Genomic DNA, 14,850 nt, shown 5'->3' on the forward strand with positions numbered 1-14,850 from the left:
GACTCTTTATTTGACTCCATTGTAGAATATTAATGTTGTTTTCTGATAGGTTGGAGTTTTATTGCTTACAGTCCTTAGGCAGTTTTAGAATTAATGCCTTCATTTAATGATAGATACTAGGAAGATTTGTTAACAACCTTTAGATAGATTTTTCCTCTAACAGTGATACAGTTTTGCTACAGAAAACAGTTGACCTTCTTTACAGTGGGAGCTGTTTGCATTTTCATGGCAATTAAAATAAAGGTATAGTCTATACAGTTAATTAATATTACTATCTTAAACTTGAATTGTTTTCTCTCCTCACTTAACCAAAGCCCCTTTTACAAGTTACTTGTAAAACAAGTATTAGACATACAACAGAAGATTTTAAAATTTGAAAATGTATAAGGACTGCATGCTTATTTCATCTCATTTCATTTATTCTTACAGACTTTTAGACACTTCTTTTTTTCCTAAGGAAAGTGGCAGATCTAATGAGGCTTATTTTATTATTTTCTCTCTCTCTCTTTTTTTTTTAAAGAGAGAGGGAGCAGGGGAGGGGGGAAGGGTAGAGGGAGAGGGAGAAAGAGAATCTTAAGCAGGGGTGCCTGAGTGGCACAGTCTGTTAAGCATCCAACTCTTGGTTTCCGCTCAGGTCATGATCTCAGGGTTCTGGGATTGAGTGCCACATTGGGCTCCATGCCTAGCACAGAGTCTGCTTGAGATTCTCTCTCCCTCTCCCTCTGCCCCTCCCTCTCATACTGTTTCTCTCTCTCTCAAATAAATAAATACATCTTAAAAAAATAAAATCTTAAGCAGGCTCCATGCCCAGTGCAGAGCCCAGCATGGAGCCCAACACAGGCCCCAACACGGAGCCCGGTGTGGGGCTCAATCTCACAACCTTGAGACCATGACCTGAGCTGAAATGAAGAGTTGGATTCTCAACTGACTGAGCCATCCAGACACCCTCTAATGAGCCTCATTTTTTTTTTTTTTTTTTTTTTTTTTTTTTTTTAAAAGATTTTATTTATTTATTTAATTGACAGAGAGAGAGAGACAGCGAGAGAGGGAACACAAGCAGGGGGAGTGGGAGAGGGAGAAGCAGGCCTCCTGCCGAGCAGGGAGCCCGATGCGGGGCTCGATCCCAGGACCCTGAGATCATGACCTGAGCCGAAGGCAGACACTTAACGACTGAGCCACCCAGGTGCTCCATAATGAGCCTCATTTTAATGTAACTTTTTATCTTGGAGATATGTCCAACAATATAAAAGAGGGAAAAGTAAGCTGAACCTTTTTGTGCCTATAACCCATTGAAACAATTTAATTCAATTTATGGCCAATTTTTTTTAAAGTTTCTTTGTTTATTTTAGTAATCTGTACATTCAGTGTTGGGCTCGAACTCATGATCCCAAGACCCAGGAGTCACATGCTCTTCTGACTAAGCCAGCCAGGTGCTCCTGTGGCTAATCTTATTTCATTTCTACATTTGTCCATTTTCTTACCCCTAAGCCCAGATTAATTAGCATTAATTAACATTTTAAATTAGAAGACTGAGGCAGGGAAATAATAATGAATTATGCAATATCATCACTACAACCAAGATGAAAATTACAGTTTTCTGTCTAATCCACTGCTTTTTTATTTGGTCAGAGGTCTTCGTGAAGTTTAATCCATGGGTCAAGGCCAGTTTATGAAATAAAATTTTTATTGCTTTCTATGTCAGTTCTTGAGAATGGAAATATTTATAGTCTCAAGAAAAGAGTGTGAATAGATAAGAATCTCCTGGATGACTAAGCTGTTTTAGGATCATACTTAGGAAAACAATACTGATTTGAGTGTATTGAACACATGATAGGAATCTGATTTTCCTTAAATACCTTTCATCAAAAAGCATGACATATACACTTATATGTAATATGTATGATCTAAGCTATATTAAAAAAAATGGAAAAGAAGTATGTGGGATATTACCAGTTGTTATTATCTGGATGTTGGACCTTTTCATCAGTTGTTTTTTGTTTTTTGTTTTTACCTAGGCTCCACACCCAACACGGGGTCCAAACTCATGACTCTGACATCAAGAGTCACATGCTCTACCTACCCTGCCAGCCAGGCACCCCTGGATGTTGGACTTTTTCCTTTGTTCCTTTTTTTTTGTTGTATGAAAATAATTGCATAATGAATATTCATTGTGATTGAAACTATAAAATATAAAGTTTTTTTAAATATATCTTTTAAACAGACAAGATTTTTTAAAATCACATTTAAATAAAGCTCCTTCTGGGAGCTTAAGTTAAAAAGCAATTTTGAATTCTTGTGGGTAGTGCCACGTTGTATAATGTAATGCAAAATATATGTGGTAAGTGATGGCTTTGAGGAAACCATTAACTAATGTCTCTGTATTATGCTGTTTTAGGTGAAGCGGTCCAAACTTCATGAACAAATTGTAGATTTGGATATGACATGGAAGAAGATAGTAAAAATTTTGAATGAAAAACTGGAGAAGAGTGAAATGCAAAGTGTAAATGAAGACTTAAATGATATATTGCAGGCTGCAAAACAGATAGGTATAGTTTTGTTTTGTCTTATAGAACCACTAAGGTTTGAAAATAGATTCCTTTTAAACTGTATACTATATAGGGAAAGGCTCAAGTTTCCAGACAATTATTTATAATTATAAAAGATAGTCTTATCTATCTAGGAGCTCAGGATAGAGTCATAGAAGCAGAATTAAATTAGTAATTATTATACAATCAATCATGAAGGATTCATAGGAATTTAGAATTTGAAAACCACTATTATGTTTGAAATAAGGAGAGGGTAAATGAAAATTTTAATGTAGCATGGAGGAACCTTAAAAGCCATGTAGCTCAGTTTCTTATAAAGGCCCGCCAGCACTTGGTGAGGGACAGCACTGAAGCTAAACTTTGCTTCAGTTCCTGTTGCACACTAATATTCTCGTCAATTGATTACATGTGAAAGAAATTATAAATAGAGATTGTGATACTATATATTAATATAGGTTACTTTCCCAAGATTAAAAACAAAAACAAAGTAAAACAAATGATTCTTTGGTAAAACATCTGAGTTTGTTCATTTGAGATTCAGCCTCCCTTTCTGAACTCTGATAACTAAAAAGCATAATTAACACAACTGTAGTTCTAAATTTTCCAGATTCAGGTTTGTACCCAGAAAGTTCATGCTGATACTCAGCCTTATGAGATCTGGCCTCCACCTTTCTTCTGACCTCGAGCCATCCTTGCCCTCACCAACTGTGCTTCATGAGATGCTGGCCTTTTCTCACTTCTTCAGTCCTAGTTGGTGCAGGTCATGTTGCTCCCTAGGTTGAAAATGTACTTCTGTCCTACTCTTAGAGTGGGTAGGTCCTTTCTTGTTGTTTTGAACTCAGCTAAAAACTTATTTTCCTAATGAGGCCCTCACTGACCATCCGGTCTCCATTTGTTACCCAGTCACGCTTTTATCTTACAACCTCAGTAACATTTTCTCCGTAATGTTTATCATTATCTGATATTTGCCTTGTTTGTTTATTGCCTGTGTTTTGCTACTAGGATGTAAGTTTCATGAGAATAGGATCTTATTTTTCTTGTTCTGTAACACTTCATCCTTGGTGCTTAGAATAGTGTTTGGCATGTTTTAGAGCCTTAAGATTCACTTGATAAATAAATGAAGTTTTCTCAGGTGATTTCCTGGTAGAGGAAAAATTCAGATCCTTTATCATATGCTGCTTGGCAGTTTTCTTCCTTACACTAACTTTGGGGAGGGTGTTTCTGTTATATCTCATATACTTGACTTATTTATGATCATCAAATCTTTATATTTATTTTTCAAATATTTTGACTTTGATGTATTTTTTATCATTGGTTTGTAATATAGTATAATATTAAATTTAATGGCCTCGTTTTAAGTTGTTCAAGTACAAAGTGAATGTCACGTTATCTGTTTGTAGTTACATTATCTTCTGAAGTTCAAGGGCTTTATTAAGTAAGGGATTTTTTTGTTTAAGCCTAGGGGAAATGAAGTGCACTTTGATGAGATTTGTAATAGTATTTGGCATAGAATCACACTTTTATATTTTAAAAATATAGAAATCTAGAGGTAGTTAGATTCATTGGAAAATTGTAGTGAAAATACAGTCTCCAGTTTACCAACATCAACTTGACTAGGATCTTAACTTTTCTGGACTTCACTGTTTTCATTTCTAAGATGTTAGGGCCATTGGGGAAAGGGGGTGGTCTGACTAAAATACTTTTTCAAAAACTGTAGAAGGTGTCTTTCCTCTTCTTTAGTTCGGTTGTAAAAATAACTCAGAATACTTAGCAAAACAATATTAAAATATTGAGTTTATTCTGTACCATGACTAAATTATTTCTTTATTTAAATGATGTGGAAAGTAAGGTTTTTAAGAAATTAAGTACCCTTTAGACATCTTCCCTGGGTATCTCTGACAAATCAGAAATCATTGCTTTAAATACCAGTTACTAAATATAATCCTAGGAGTTTTGCCTGTTGGCAAAACATCTGATTCATACTCAGGTACTAATCTATTCATTGATGTGTTTAAGGAATTGATTATTTTGAGATGTAATTTCTCAAAAGAATATTTTCATGACAGAAGACCTTCGGGTTGGATTTAGGCAGATACTCTATTATATCTACTTTTTAATGCTGTGTTTAACTTGAATAAGTATTAGCTTTATTGAAACTAATAGTTGACTAGTAGTCAGCTGCTCGTTCTGAATGAAAATACTACTGATAATGAAGTTTAATTAAAATTAGCTTTGAAAAAATTAGTCTCATGGGAAAAATGTTTTTGTGATTTCTTATATTGCTCTTTCACACATGTAATTTGGTGTAATTGTATTAAAGAGGTAGAGTAAAAGAATAAAGAAAGAAAAACAACCACTTATATTCCAATTGAATATAGTAGTATAAGGTACTTATTTAAGACCATGTATAATGTCTAGTCATTGTAATGGGTATTTTAAGCTGGTGAGGGACATCAGAGAACATCGGTACAGTCCCTTCACTTAGTATGTAAAGTAACAGAACCCCTGAAGTTTAACTGAATCCCATGGTTGATTTGTGGTGAAGATAGGCTAGACCCAGATTCTGAAATAGAAACATGATGAAAATACTAGATTCTTTCCTTTACCTTGTAGTCAGATGTCATGTTCCATCAAGTCTACTTTCCCCCTATTCTTAAATTTACTCTGTGTTATTTACCATTGCTCTAATTTAGGCTTTTAACATCTCTCTGAATTACTGTAGTAGCCTATTGCCTCAGCCTTCCTTTCTTACTCAACTTCTTCACTGTTACTAGACTGATCTTTGTAAAAAGCAAAGCTCATTTTTTATTCCCATATTACTCTTTAGACCAAATCCCTTAGAATGGACATAAGAAAAGCTTCTTTATGAATTGAAACAATTTACCTTTTCATTTCCTTGCCATTCTATCATATGCAACTTTTACTACTAATCATATACAGTGTTAACTAACTTAATTTCTCCAACAGTGCTTACTGTTTTTTTCTGTCTTTTTATATGTTAAAATAACTTTACGCATTGTGTTCACCTGGTAAAATGCTTCTCGTCTCTGAAGAAATGGCTTAAGCTTCGTTCATGTCCTCTGTTATTCTTTTCTAATCTTAGTAGTGTTCCATTAGACTATCATCTCTTCTGTACTTTTTATAGTATGGAATACTAATACCTAATATGGTGCAATGCATATAGTAGATGTTCAGTAAACAAGTAAATTATTGAGAACTCAACTAAAAGTACTCTGTGACCTTTATTACTTCTGATGCTGACAGCGTTTTTTTTTGTGGTTAAAGTATTTATTTTCCTCTCAGATTTACATTTAATATATTCCCATACCTTTTTACAATTTTATTCTCCCCCAAGATTATTTTAATAATAAAACTTAGCTTTAGGGAGAAACCATTATAAATTATTTAAAAGTAGTATTCTTGGCCCTTAATCTTACTTAGTTTATTTAAATACTCATTGTAGACATAACTATCTCCTCCATGAATTTTGAAGGGTAAGCATAGTGATATTAACCTATATTCCATTGGTAATGAAACTGTCAATATATTTTATGTGGTCTAAGTAGAAACATTTTTGAAAATAAAGAGGTCAAGATTGAGAATGGCAATCAATAAAATGCATCATGTATTAGGCATGTGTATCTGTTACTTAGAGTTTTAAATGCTCATTTTGGGAAGCTGATAAGACTTCCACAGTGTAGATAGAAAAACTAGAGTGGGGTCAAGAATGGAGGAAAGGTCAGTAGAAAGACCCTGCAGTTCCCTCCTACTCAGCTCTGTAACTGAATCTCTCCCAGAGCCAGAACAGAATGATCTAATGATTTTATTCTGGTCTGAATACAGATTAGGACTCAGCCAGAACTGAACTAGATTTTTTCAGTATTCACATTATTTCACCATACACAGACCTGTTTGTTTTGATTTCTCTGTTTTATAGCCCCTACTTTATTTGGGTTTCGATGTTCTTATGCATTTTACCTTTAATTACTTTGTCTTTAAGAAAAGTATGAATCAAGATAAGGTTGGACAGGAGTGACTTACAAAGTGTAGGTTAGGGAATTTGGTAGTCCATTATGTTTTTTGAGTTGTAAAGGAAACAAGATTTTACTATAAAAAGTGAGGAATTAAAACTCAGGGTATAAATCAGTTTATGGAAAAGGAGGGTTAAAAAGATACTAGGATCTGGAAATTCTGTCTATGGAAGTAAGGCTACGCATTTAGAATAAATAAAGGCCTGTTGTGTATTGGAAGTGGCAAGAAGTTTTTCAGGAGTATTTGTGAAAAGTAGCTATCTTGAAAATTGCAGATTCCACAAAAGTTTGGAGTTCCATTTCCCATAAATTGGCAGACAGGTTAATTTGGAACAGCTCTCTATGGAGAATAACTAGAAAAACTGTAAAATATAAAATTTGTTTAACTACGTCAGAGTCTACCAAAACAATGAAGAATTATGGGGTTGAGATCTGGAAGCAGACATAAACCCAGAAAATGTGATCCTGGCTTTTGGGCCACTTTTTCCTAGAGGTGACTGTCCATTCCAGAAGAGGAAGCTGGATGGAGAAGAGGAGAATGAGAAGAAGACAGATTCAGAGGACTAAGATAACAAAAATTACTAAAATGGTCAAAAGAGGAAATAGAAAATCTGAATATTTGACTTAAAGAAATTGAATCTGTAATTAAAAACCTTCGCACAAAGAAATTTGTATGCCTTGGTGGCTTTACTGGAGAATGTCATATAATGTCATTTAAAGAGGCATGAGGTTATTATTTGTAGATTAAAGAAGGTTACAGGCATATAATAATTTAATGTATAATTCTCAATTGAATCCGAAATTAGAAAAAAATAATAAAGATATTTTTGGGACTGTTGTAGATATCTGAATATGTACTCTGCGTATCATGAGGTAATATTAGATCTGAAGTAAGTCAGTGGTTTAGTGGCTATGTAAGTATATCCTAAATCTCAGGAGATGCATACTGCAATGTTTATAGTTAAGTGTCATGAAGACTCCAATATACTGTCAAATGGATCAATAAAGAAAAATACATGTGAATTTGTGTGAGAGGGAACACAAAGGCACGTGAGTGCACAAAATGTTACTGGATTAATAAATAGGGAAAAAAATACTGTGATTCATGTAATAAAGGTTTGAAATCACATGATTAGTAGATGAACAAAAAGCATTTTTTGAATATCTAAAATCACTTCTGATAAAAACTCTTGGCAAACTAGGAAAGGACTTTCTGAATTTGATAAATAATATATATTAAAAAAGCCTAAATCAAACATCATATGTAATGATGCAGTGTTGAAAAATTTCCCCTGAGATAGGAAATTAGACAATACCCTTGACCACTTCTTTTTCTCACTATACTGAAGGTCCTTGCTGAAAAGGCAAGAAAGAGTATAAAGATTCATAAAAACTGCCATTATTCACATAAAAACTGCCTATTCTTAGAAAATGAACTTAGCAAGGTCAATATAAAAATCAATTTTATTTCTGCTTACCAGCAGCAAATTTAAAATGCTATTTACAAAATCATTAAAAATCATCAAATATCTAGAAGTAAATTTAACAAAAGGTGAGCAAAATTTCCTCATTGAAAACACAAATATTAGAGAAAGAACACCTAAATAAATGCAATAATATACAAAGGATTAGAATACTCATTATTATAAGATCATTCTTACCCATATTGACCTACAGATTCAGTGCAATCCCAATCAAAATCTCAGCAGGGTGTGCATTTGTGTGTGGAAGTTGACAAGATAATCTGAAAATTATATGGAAATTCAGAGGCAAAGAGCAGCCAAGTCAACCTTGAAAAATAAAGAGGGAACATTGACTCTACTGGATATTAAGACTTATTAAGATTAGTAAATTAGAAGTGAGATGTTGGTCTAAAGATAGACAAATAGAGGGATGGAATAGAGTCCAGAAACTGACCTATGGATATTAGGGCTCTTTCTTTACCATGAAGGTCCTCAGGTAGTGAAACATGGCTGTTTTTTCAGTACATGGTGCTGGGTCAACTGTATATGCATATGAAAAAATTAAACCTGTACAGATAATTCTAACCAGCTTACAAAATAAAACATGGAGCTTGAATTAAATCCTCTAAAAGATAATAAAGAATATCTTCATGATCTTTATATATGGAAAATTTTATTAAATAGTAAACAGAAAGCACTCATAAAGGAAATGATTGGTAAGTTAGATTACATTAAAACTGATACTTTTTATTCTTTGAGAGTAAAAAGACAAGTCACAGGAGAATATAGCTTCATATATAACCCAGAAGAGAACTTGTACTATATTAAATATGAACTCCTACAAATTAATAAGAAAAGGTAATCATGTATAAAAAGGAGCAAGAGCCTTGAACAAACACTTTGTAGAAGACAATTGAATGGCCAGTAAACACGAAAAGGTGTCCAACCTTATTAGTAATCAGAGATGCCACTTCATACACATCAGAATGATTAAAATTAGAACGATACACCAATTGTTGGTCAGGCTCAAGATTGTGAAATAAGAATTCTCATCCACTACTGACTGTGTTTTAAATTGGTATAACTGCTTTGAATGTTTGACAGTATCTAATGTGGTTGGACAAGTGAAATTTTAAGTCTTGGTATATATTAATCCTGTAATGTGTACATAATTTTCCAGTAAAAATGCCTATGCATGTACACAAAAGACCAGTGCATTATTTGTAATAGCCTTAAAGGGGAAACAATCCAATTCACTGTTAAATAGTGGCATAAAGTAGGATATGTAAACTACCTTATAGTAATAATGAACTACAGCTATATGTAACATTGTAAATGGATCTTACAATGTTGAATGAAAGCAACCAAACACAAAAGAACAGATAGGATGATTCTGTTTATATGAAATTGAAAACTAGGCATGACTGATCTCTGATTCAGAAGTCAGGATTTTGGCTACTTTTAAGGAAGCAGGTAATGACTGGGAGTGGATTTGTAAGTTTCTGGGGAGCTGATAATACTCTCTATCTCAAAGTAGTTATCCAAATTAAATAGGTGCATTCATTTTGTGATAATTCTTTGAGCTGTATGTGTACTGTATATGTTCTTGTTTTATTCAATAAAAAGTAAAAATTATGGCTTTTCATATCATTTTTCTTAAAATATTTCAGACTGATAAAAATATAACAAATGCCTGTGTATTCACAGTTCAGCTTAACACTTGGCTTATCTTTCCTTCAGTATTTATTTTTTAAGAAATAAAATCTTTTTAAGATTTTATTTTTTGAGAGAGAGAGAGCTCAAGCAGGGGGGAGGGGCAGAGGGAGAGGAAAAAGTAGACTCCCCACTGAGCAGGGAGCCCAATATGGGGCTTGATCCCAGGACCCTTGGATCATGACCTCAGCTGAAGGCAGATGCTTAACTGACTGAGCCACCCAGGCGCCCCTAAGAAATAAAATCTTAATGGTATGGTCAGAACTTACGGACCCTGCTCAGCCTTTGTTAACCAATATCATAAGTATAATAAATAAATTTGTATTATCATTCTCATGCTTATTTTTATTACATATATTTATACATTTATAAATATGTATTAGGAATATATTCAGCTCAAATATCAAAGCCTACTATGGTAACAGAGACCAAGTGGGTTTACATGTTTCATCTCACAAACTCCCTCTGTAGGATTCAGTAACTTGGTAATGTTAAGACCCCAAAGCTGTAATGGCTTGGCCTTTTCTTCCGTTTGTTGCCTTTGGTTCACCACCTGCTCCACTTCTAGCCATCGTATCTGTGCTTTAGACGTTTCTCCTTTAATTTTTTGAGTATAGATTATGTTGCAAGATTTTGTGTTAATCAGACCACCTTTTCATTTCTGAATAAACTCTGCTTTCCTATAGTTTCCTTTTAGATACATGGATAGATCCAGTAAATTAATACTTTGGAATATTCATGACTATATTTTTTATTCCATATTTGTTTCTGTTTTGTTTTCATAAAATCATTTACCTATAGTTTAGGATGATTTAAAGTTATCAGTTAATAGATGTGGTACAAATACAATTCTGTCATTTACTAGTGAGTAGCTAATTAAAATCACTAATCCTGTTTCCTCATCTGTAACAGTGATGATAATTCTTATTTTGTATAGTTGTGATGTGAAGCAGTACTACAAATGTGTAGAGTAAAGCCTGGTAAATGGCTGTCAGTGAATAATTTTATTATAATCTAGATGTACCAGTAGCCATTGGTAAACATATAGTTGTTCTGTGTAGTTGCTGTGATAAGTGTATGTGCTCAGTGATGTGAAGGAACTGTGCATAAGGGCAGGAACTGTGCTTTGGTGAGTCAGGAAGGAGTTCATCAGGAAGGACGCTGTGGGACAGATTTAGATTTTGTTTTAAATGGTTAGGGTCAAAGTTGTTAAATTTATGTCTGTTTCACCAGAGGAATTACAAAATAGAAGAGCTGAATAAGTGAATTAAATCATAGATGACTTTGCAGATATATCAGCTGTATAAACAGGCAGTTCAGATTACTTGAGGATATGGCAAAACACCTGTAAATTGAATGGACATTATAACAATGGCAAAAGTTGGAAATAGGATCAAATCTTCAGTTTATAAAGTTTTAGTTTATCATTATATTATTCAGTTACAAGTGGTTATAATTTCCTAAGTAATTTGCACTGCATTCCTTAGTAGAGGCATTTTTAAGGTTGCAGTTGATGTTCTTTATAGTATTACCAAGTATAATATTACTAAGCATCTGATAAATGGATACAGAACTGAAGTGTATACTTTACATCATCCTTTTTTTTTTAAATGTTTTCCCTCGGACATTAAAAAGTTTAAAATGCTAGGTAAATATCAGTAAGCTATGTGATTTGTTCAAAGGTACAGTTTCTTTAGTGATGCTCAAAGTAATGGTTTTACTGTAGGAAGCTCTTATATAAAATTGACATTTTTATGTTAGCTGTTTGGTTGCTTGGGAAGTCATAATTTGTTGCAGGATTTTATAGTAGTAGAAATGGCAATACAGTGGCTGGATGCTGACTTGAAGTCTACACTGTAAGATGAATATTCACATTTTATAGTGAATATGCAAAAAATTGAATGGCTGACTTGAAAACATGGGAAAGTGCTTTGGACTATTTTTAATCTCTTGTACTTCTCTTTTTCTCTACCAAATATGTTTCTCTGTTTGCTTTCCTTTAATTATTTGCTCACCGTGAAGGCAATAATTTCTGTGTGAGTGCAGGAATAATTTTGACATTTAAGCAACTCCTTTAAATTACTATATTGAACATTTCTTGAATACTATGGCTGCTTAATGTGAGGTTTTGCTGGAGGTGCTTTGATGCAGAGTTACACTCTGAAATAAATGAAGGTCATTATACTAAATTGCATAACTAGGCAATTTTAAAGTTTAGATGGCATAAATTATTCAGTTCATCCCCTAAAAAGTCATATGGTAGACGCTTATCTGTATTACATCATAAATTTGACAATTTGGTGATTATTTGAAAGGTTAGGTATAATGTAAAAATAAAACATAATCCTGGCTCTTGTAGTCTTAGTATGTTATTTAATCACAGTATATTTGAGTTTCTTTGTCACATGAGGAAGATACTTGCATGACTCATTTTAGACAATTTTAGATACTATTCTTATTAAAAAAGCACACCAATGGCACTGGAGGGGAATATGTAAAGGGAAGGAAATGATTGGGGAATGGAATAGTGTATGTTTAAGCAGAATCCTTATTTCTGTACTTTTTTTATTATGTAATGCTGTCCTGGTAAAGTTTATGGCACAAATATTTTACATATTTGTAAGAAATGTATCATAATTATTGGTTAAAAAATCAGCTAATCTCTGCAAATATAGCATGTTTCTAACGGCTTGGCTGTGTTGCTGATACTTTTAACAAATGGAATGAACTTCAGTTGACACTGATGCAGGGTTATAATATTATGGTATGTGCAGATGCAGATCAAGCGTTTGGTAAAATGAACACTTATTAAAGTTTTGCATAACATGAAAAAGTAAATTTGACTGCTTTGAACATTTCAGTACTAAAATATAAATCTAAAAGATATTTATAGAATATCTCTACTGAACATTGAAGATGTAACTGGTCAGGGAACTCATTTGTCAACAACTTGTAAACTGAATTATTAGCAGTTAAGGATGCAAGCAGTTGATGGATATTTTTATTCAATTTTCAATTAAAATTTTTTATTCATTCTTTTTTAAGAATTCCCCAACTATTAAGGTGTAGGTTACTTATTAAAAGTTATAGTTTACAACCCTTTAATTCTTAGTATTTTGCTATCAAAGGAAATATAGAAGTAAATTTTGTGTTGAGAATAATTTAAATTATAATCATCACTGAACTCTGATTTTAAAAATGTTTTATAATGTTACAGTAATCAGCTATCAATTATATAGTTTACATTTCACATCTCATTTTCTCTCAATGTAACTGGGAAGTACGCAGGGCAGGTATTTATTAATACAGAATAGTCTAGTGACCTAAGCATATCTCTTTAAATGTTTTACAGTTGAAGTGCCAGGTGATAAGAGCCAGTTTTCTGATTTACAGTCCAACTTGTATAGTGTTTATGGATAGAAAATTTGATATTCAAGTGGTTAGGTATCTAGACTGCTTTCTTAAAGGTTTGGAGATCTTAAGTTTCATTCAAGCTTGGACAATTGATTACTTAGTGTATATCTTACTCTTTTCTTATGTTTTATCTTAAGGACAAAACTAAGCTTCTTAAAATCCGTCCAGAAAGATTAGCACAGGCAGTCGTGTGAAATAGAACAGGGTTGAAAATTGGAGCAAATGTGAAGTTGCTGAAGAGCTTTAGCCTACTAAATAATCATCTAAAAGTTCACCAGTCTTACATTGTGCATAAAATATAAAATAGTATTACATTATACATAAAAATAAAGAGGTTATTTGTGAACATCCTCACAGTTAATCTCATAAATTTAATTTTGGGTACAGTTTAAGAAAAGGACTACTTATTACAAGTTTCCACGGTAGGAGCACACCACACGCGCTTCGTAGGTCTCCCCCTTCTCTTCCTGTGGCGATTTATGCTCCGGTTCAGCTGGTCGATGGACAAGCGTGGTTTGCTGGAGATTTCCTTTCTCCTGCCATTTCTGTTGAGGGGAGGTGGGGCCTGCCAGACCTTTGACAAGTCAGACATAGACTGCTTTCAGTCTCTTCAGATGTTTTCTCCATGTGTTACAAATACCTTTCATGTAGTTAAGTCACCAAAAGATCGGAGTCCTGGCTTCCTAGGTGGGCAAGTGTTAGTAAACGGGGTGGTTCATTTGTTGCCGCCCTGCGTGAGGCCAGGGTTCTCTGCTCCAATCCTGAGGCGCCTTCTTATCCGGGCGGTCGGCTAACAGCCAGTGTCCTGTGCTGACTACGTCATCACGTGTGGACGGGGCGAGCTGGAATGCGTGTCTCGGCTCTGGGCGGGGAAGACACCTGTGCGTGGTTGCCAGCAGGCAGTGTGGCAAAAAGCCCGCTTTGCGTGTTTTAGTGCCCCATTGTTTTCAGAATGCTGTAGTCTCTGTTGGAAAGCCAACAGTGGCCATAAATGGTGTTTGCTAATTTTTCTCAAAAACGAACTTCCGGACTCCTGAGAGCGTGGTGCTGATTCACTTAAAAAAACAACAACAAAAAAAGCACTGTGTGTTGTGAACACGTGTCCTACTCAAAGATATGCTGGAGTAGGTTGTACAGAAGGAGAGTTAATAATTAGGCGAGGGTAGGGTTAATAATTAGGAAAGGGTATTAACATTATCTGATTTAATTAAAAATTTTTGAAGACTTTTTTTTACAAATAGATATGTCAGTATTCATTTAAAAATTTGAAACCCTGAAAAAATGTTTTTGATCTTCATATATGTTTCCAAGAGTCTGTAGTTATTTTTCTTCAAACGTAGACTCATAACTTTTTTTCCACTTACTATACTATGGAGACTGTTTTCTGGCAAGATGTTTAATTCCACTGCATTATATTTAATGAATGCAGTATATGGCTGTAACATACTCTAACCAGTGATGTAATAATGGTACAGTTCCACTTTTGGTAAGAAATTAAGACTTTTCTGACAGTACTTTATTTCGTAAGGTGTTTATTTATTTAGTACATGAGAATTAGAGATAAATCTGCTTTCTGGGAATTTATAGGGTGTCAGTGTATGTAGTAAAGCACTTTGTTTAGGAATTAGAAATCTGCTTTGAATCTCATTTGATAGCTAGCTGTTTGATCTCTTCCAAGTTATT

At 33.8% G+C, this 14,850-nt stretch overlaps 1 protein-coding gene across 6 annotated transcripts in view; it reads left to right on the top strand.

The window, feature by feature from the left end:
- Positions 1 to 14,850, top strand: part of ASCC3 (activating signal cointegrator 1 complex subunit 3) — a 337,927-nt gene that overhangs the window by 20,457 nt on the left and 302,620 nt on the right. For all 6 annotated transcript variants that reach the window (XM_027603944.1, XM_027603946.2, XM_027603941.1 and 3 more), the window contains one exon: positions 2,396 to 2,546. In XM_027603944.1, coding sequence (XP_027459745.1) covers positions 2,396 to 2,546 — 151 coding nt within the window. The remainder of the gene's footprint in view (positions 1 to 2,395; positions 2,547 to 14,850) is intronic.

This window comes from Zalophus californianus, chromosome 7, assembly GCF_009762305.2.
Source record: "Zalophus californianus isolate mZalCal1 chromosome 7, mZalCal1.pri.v2, whole genome shotgun sequence".
Lineage (NCBI taxonomy): Eukaryota > Metazoa > Chordata > Mammalia > Carnivora > Otariidae > Zalophus > Zalophus californianus.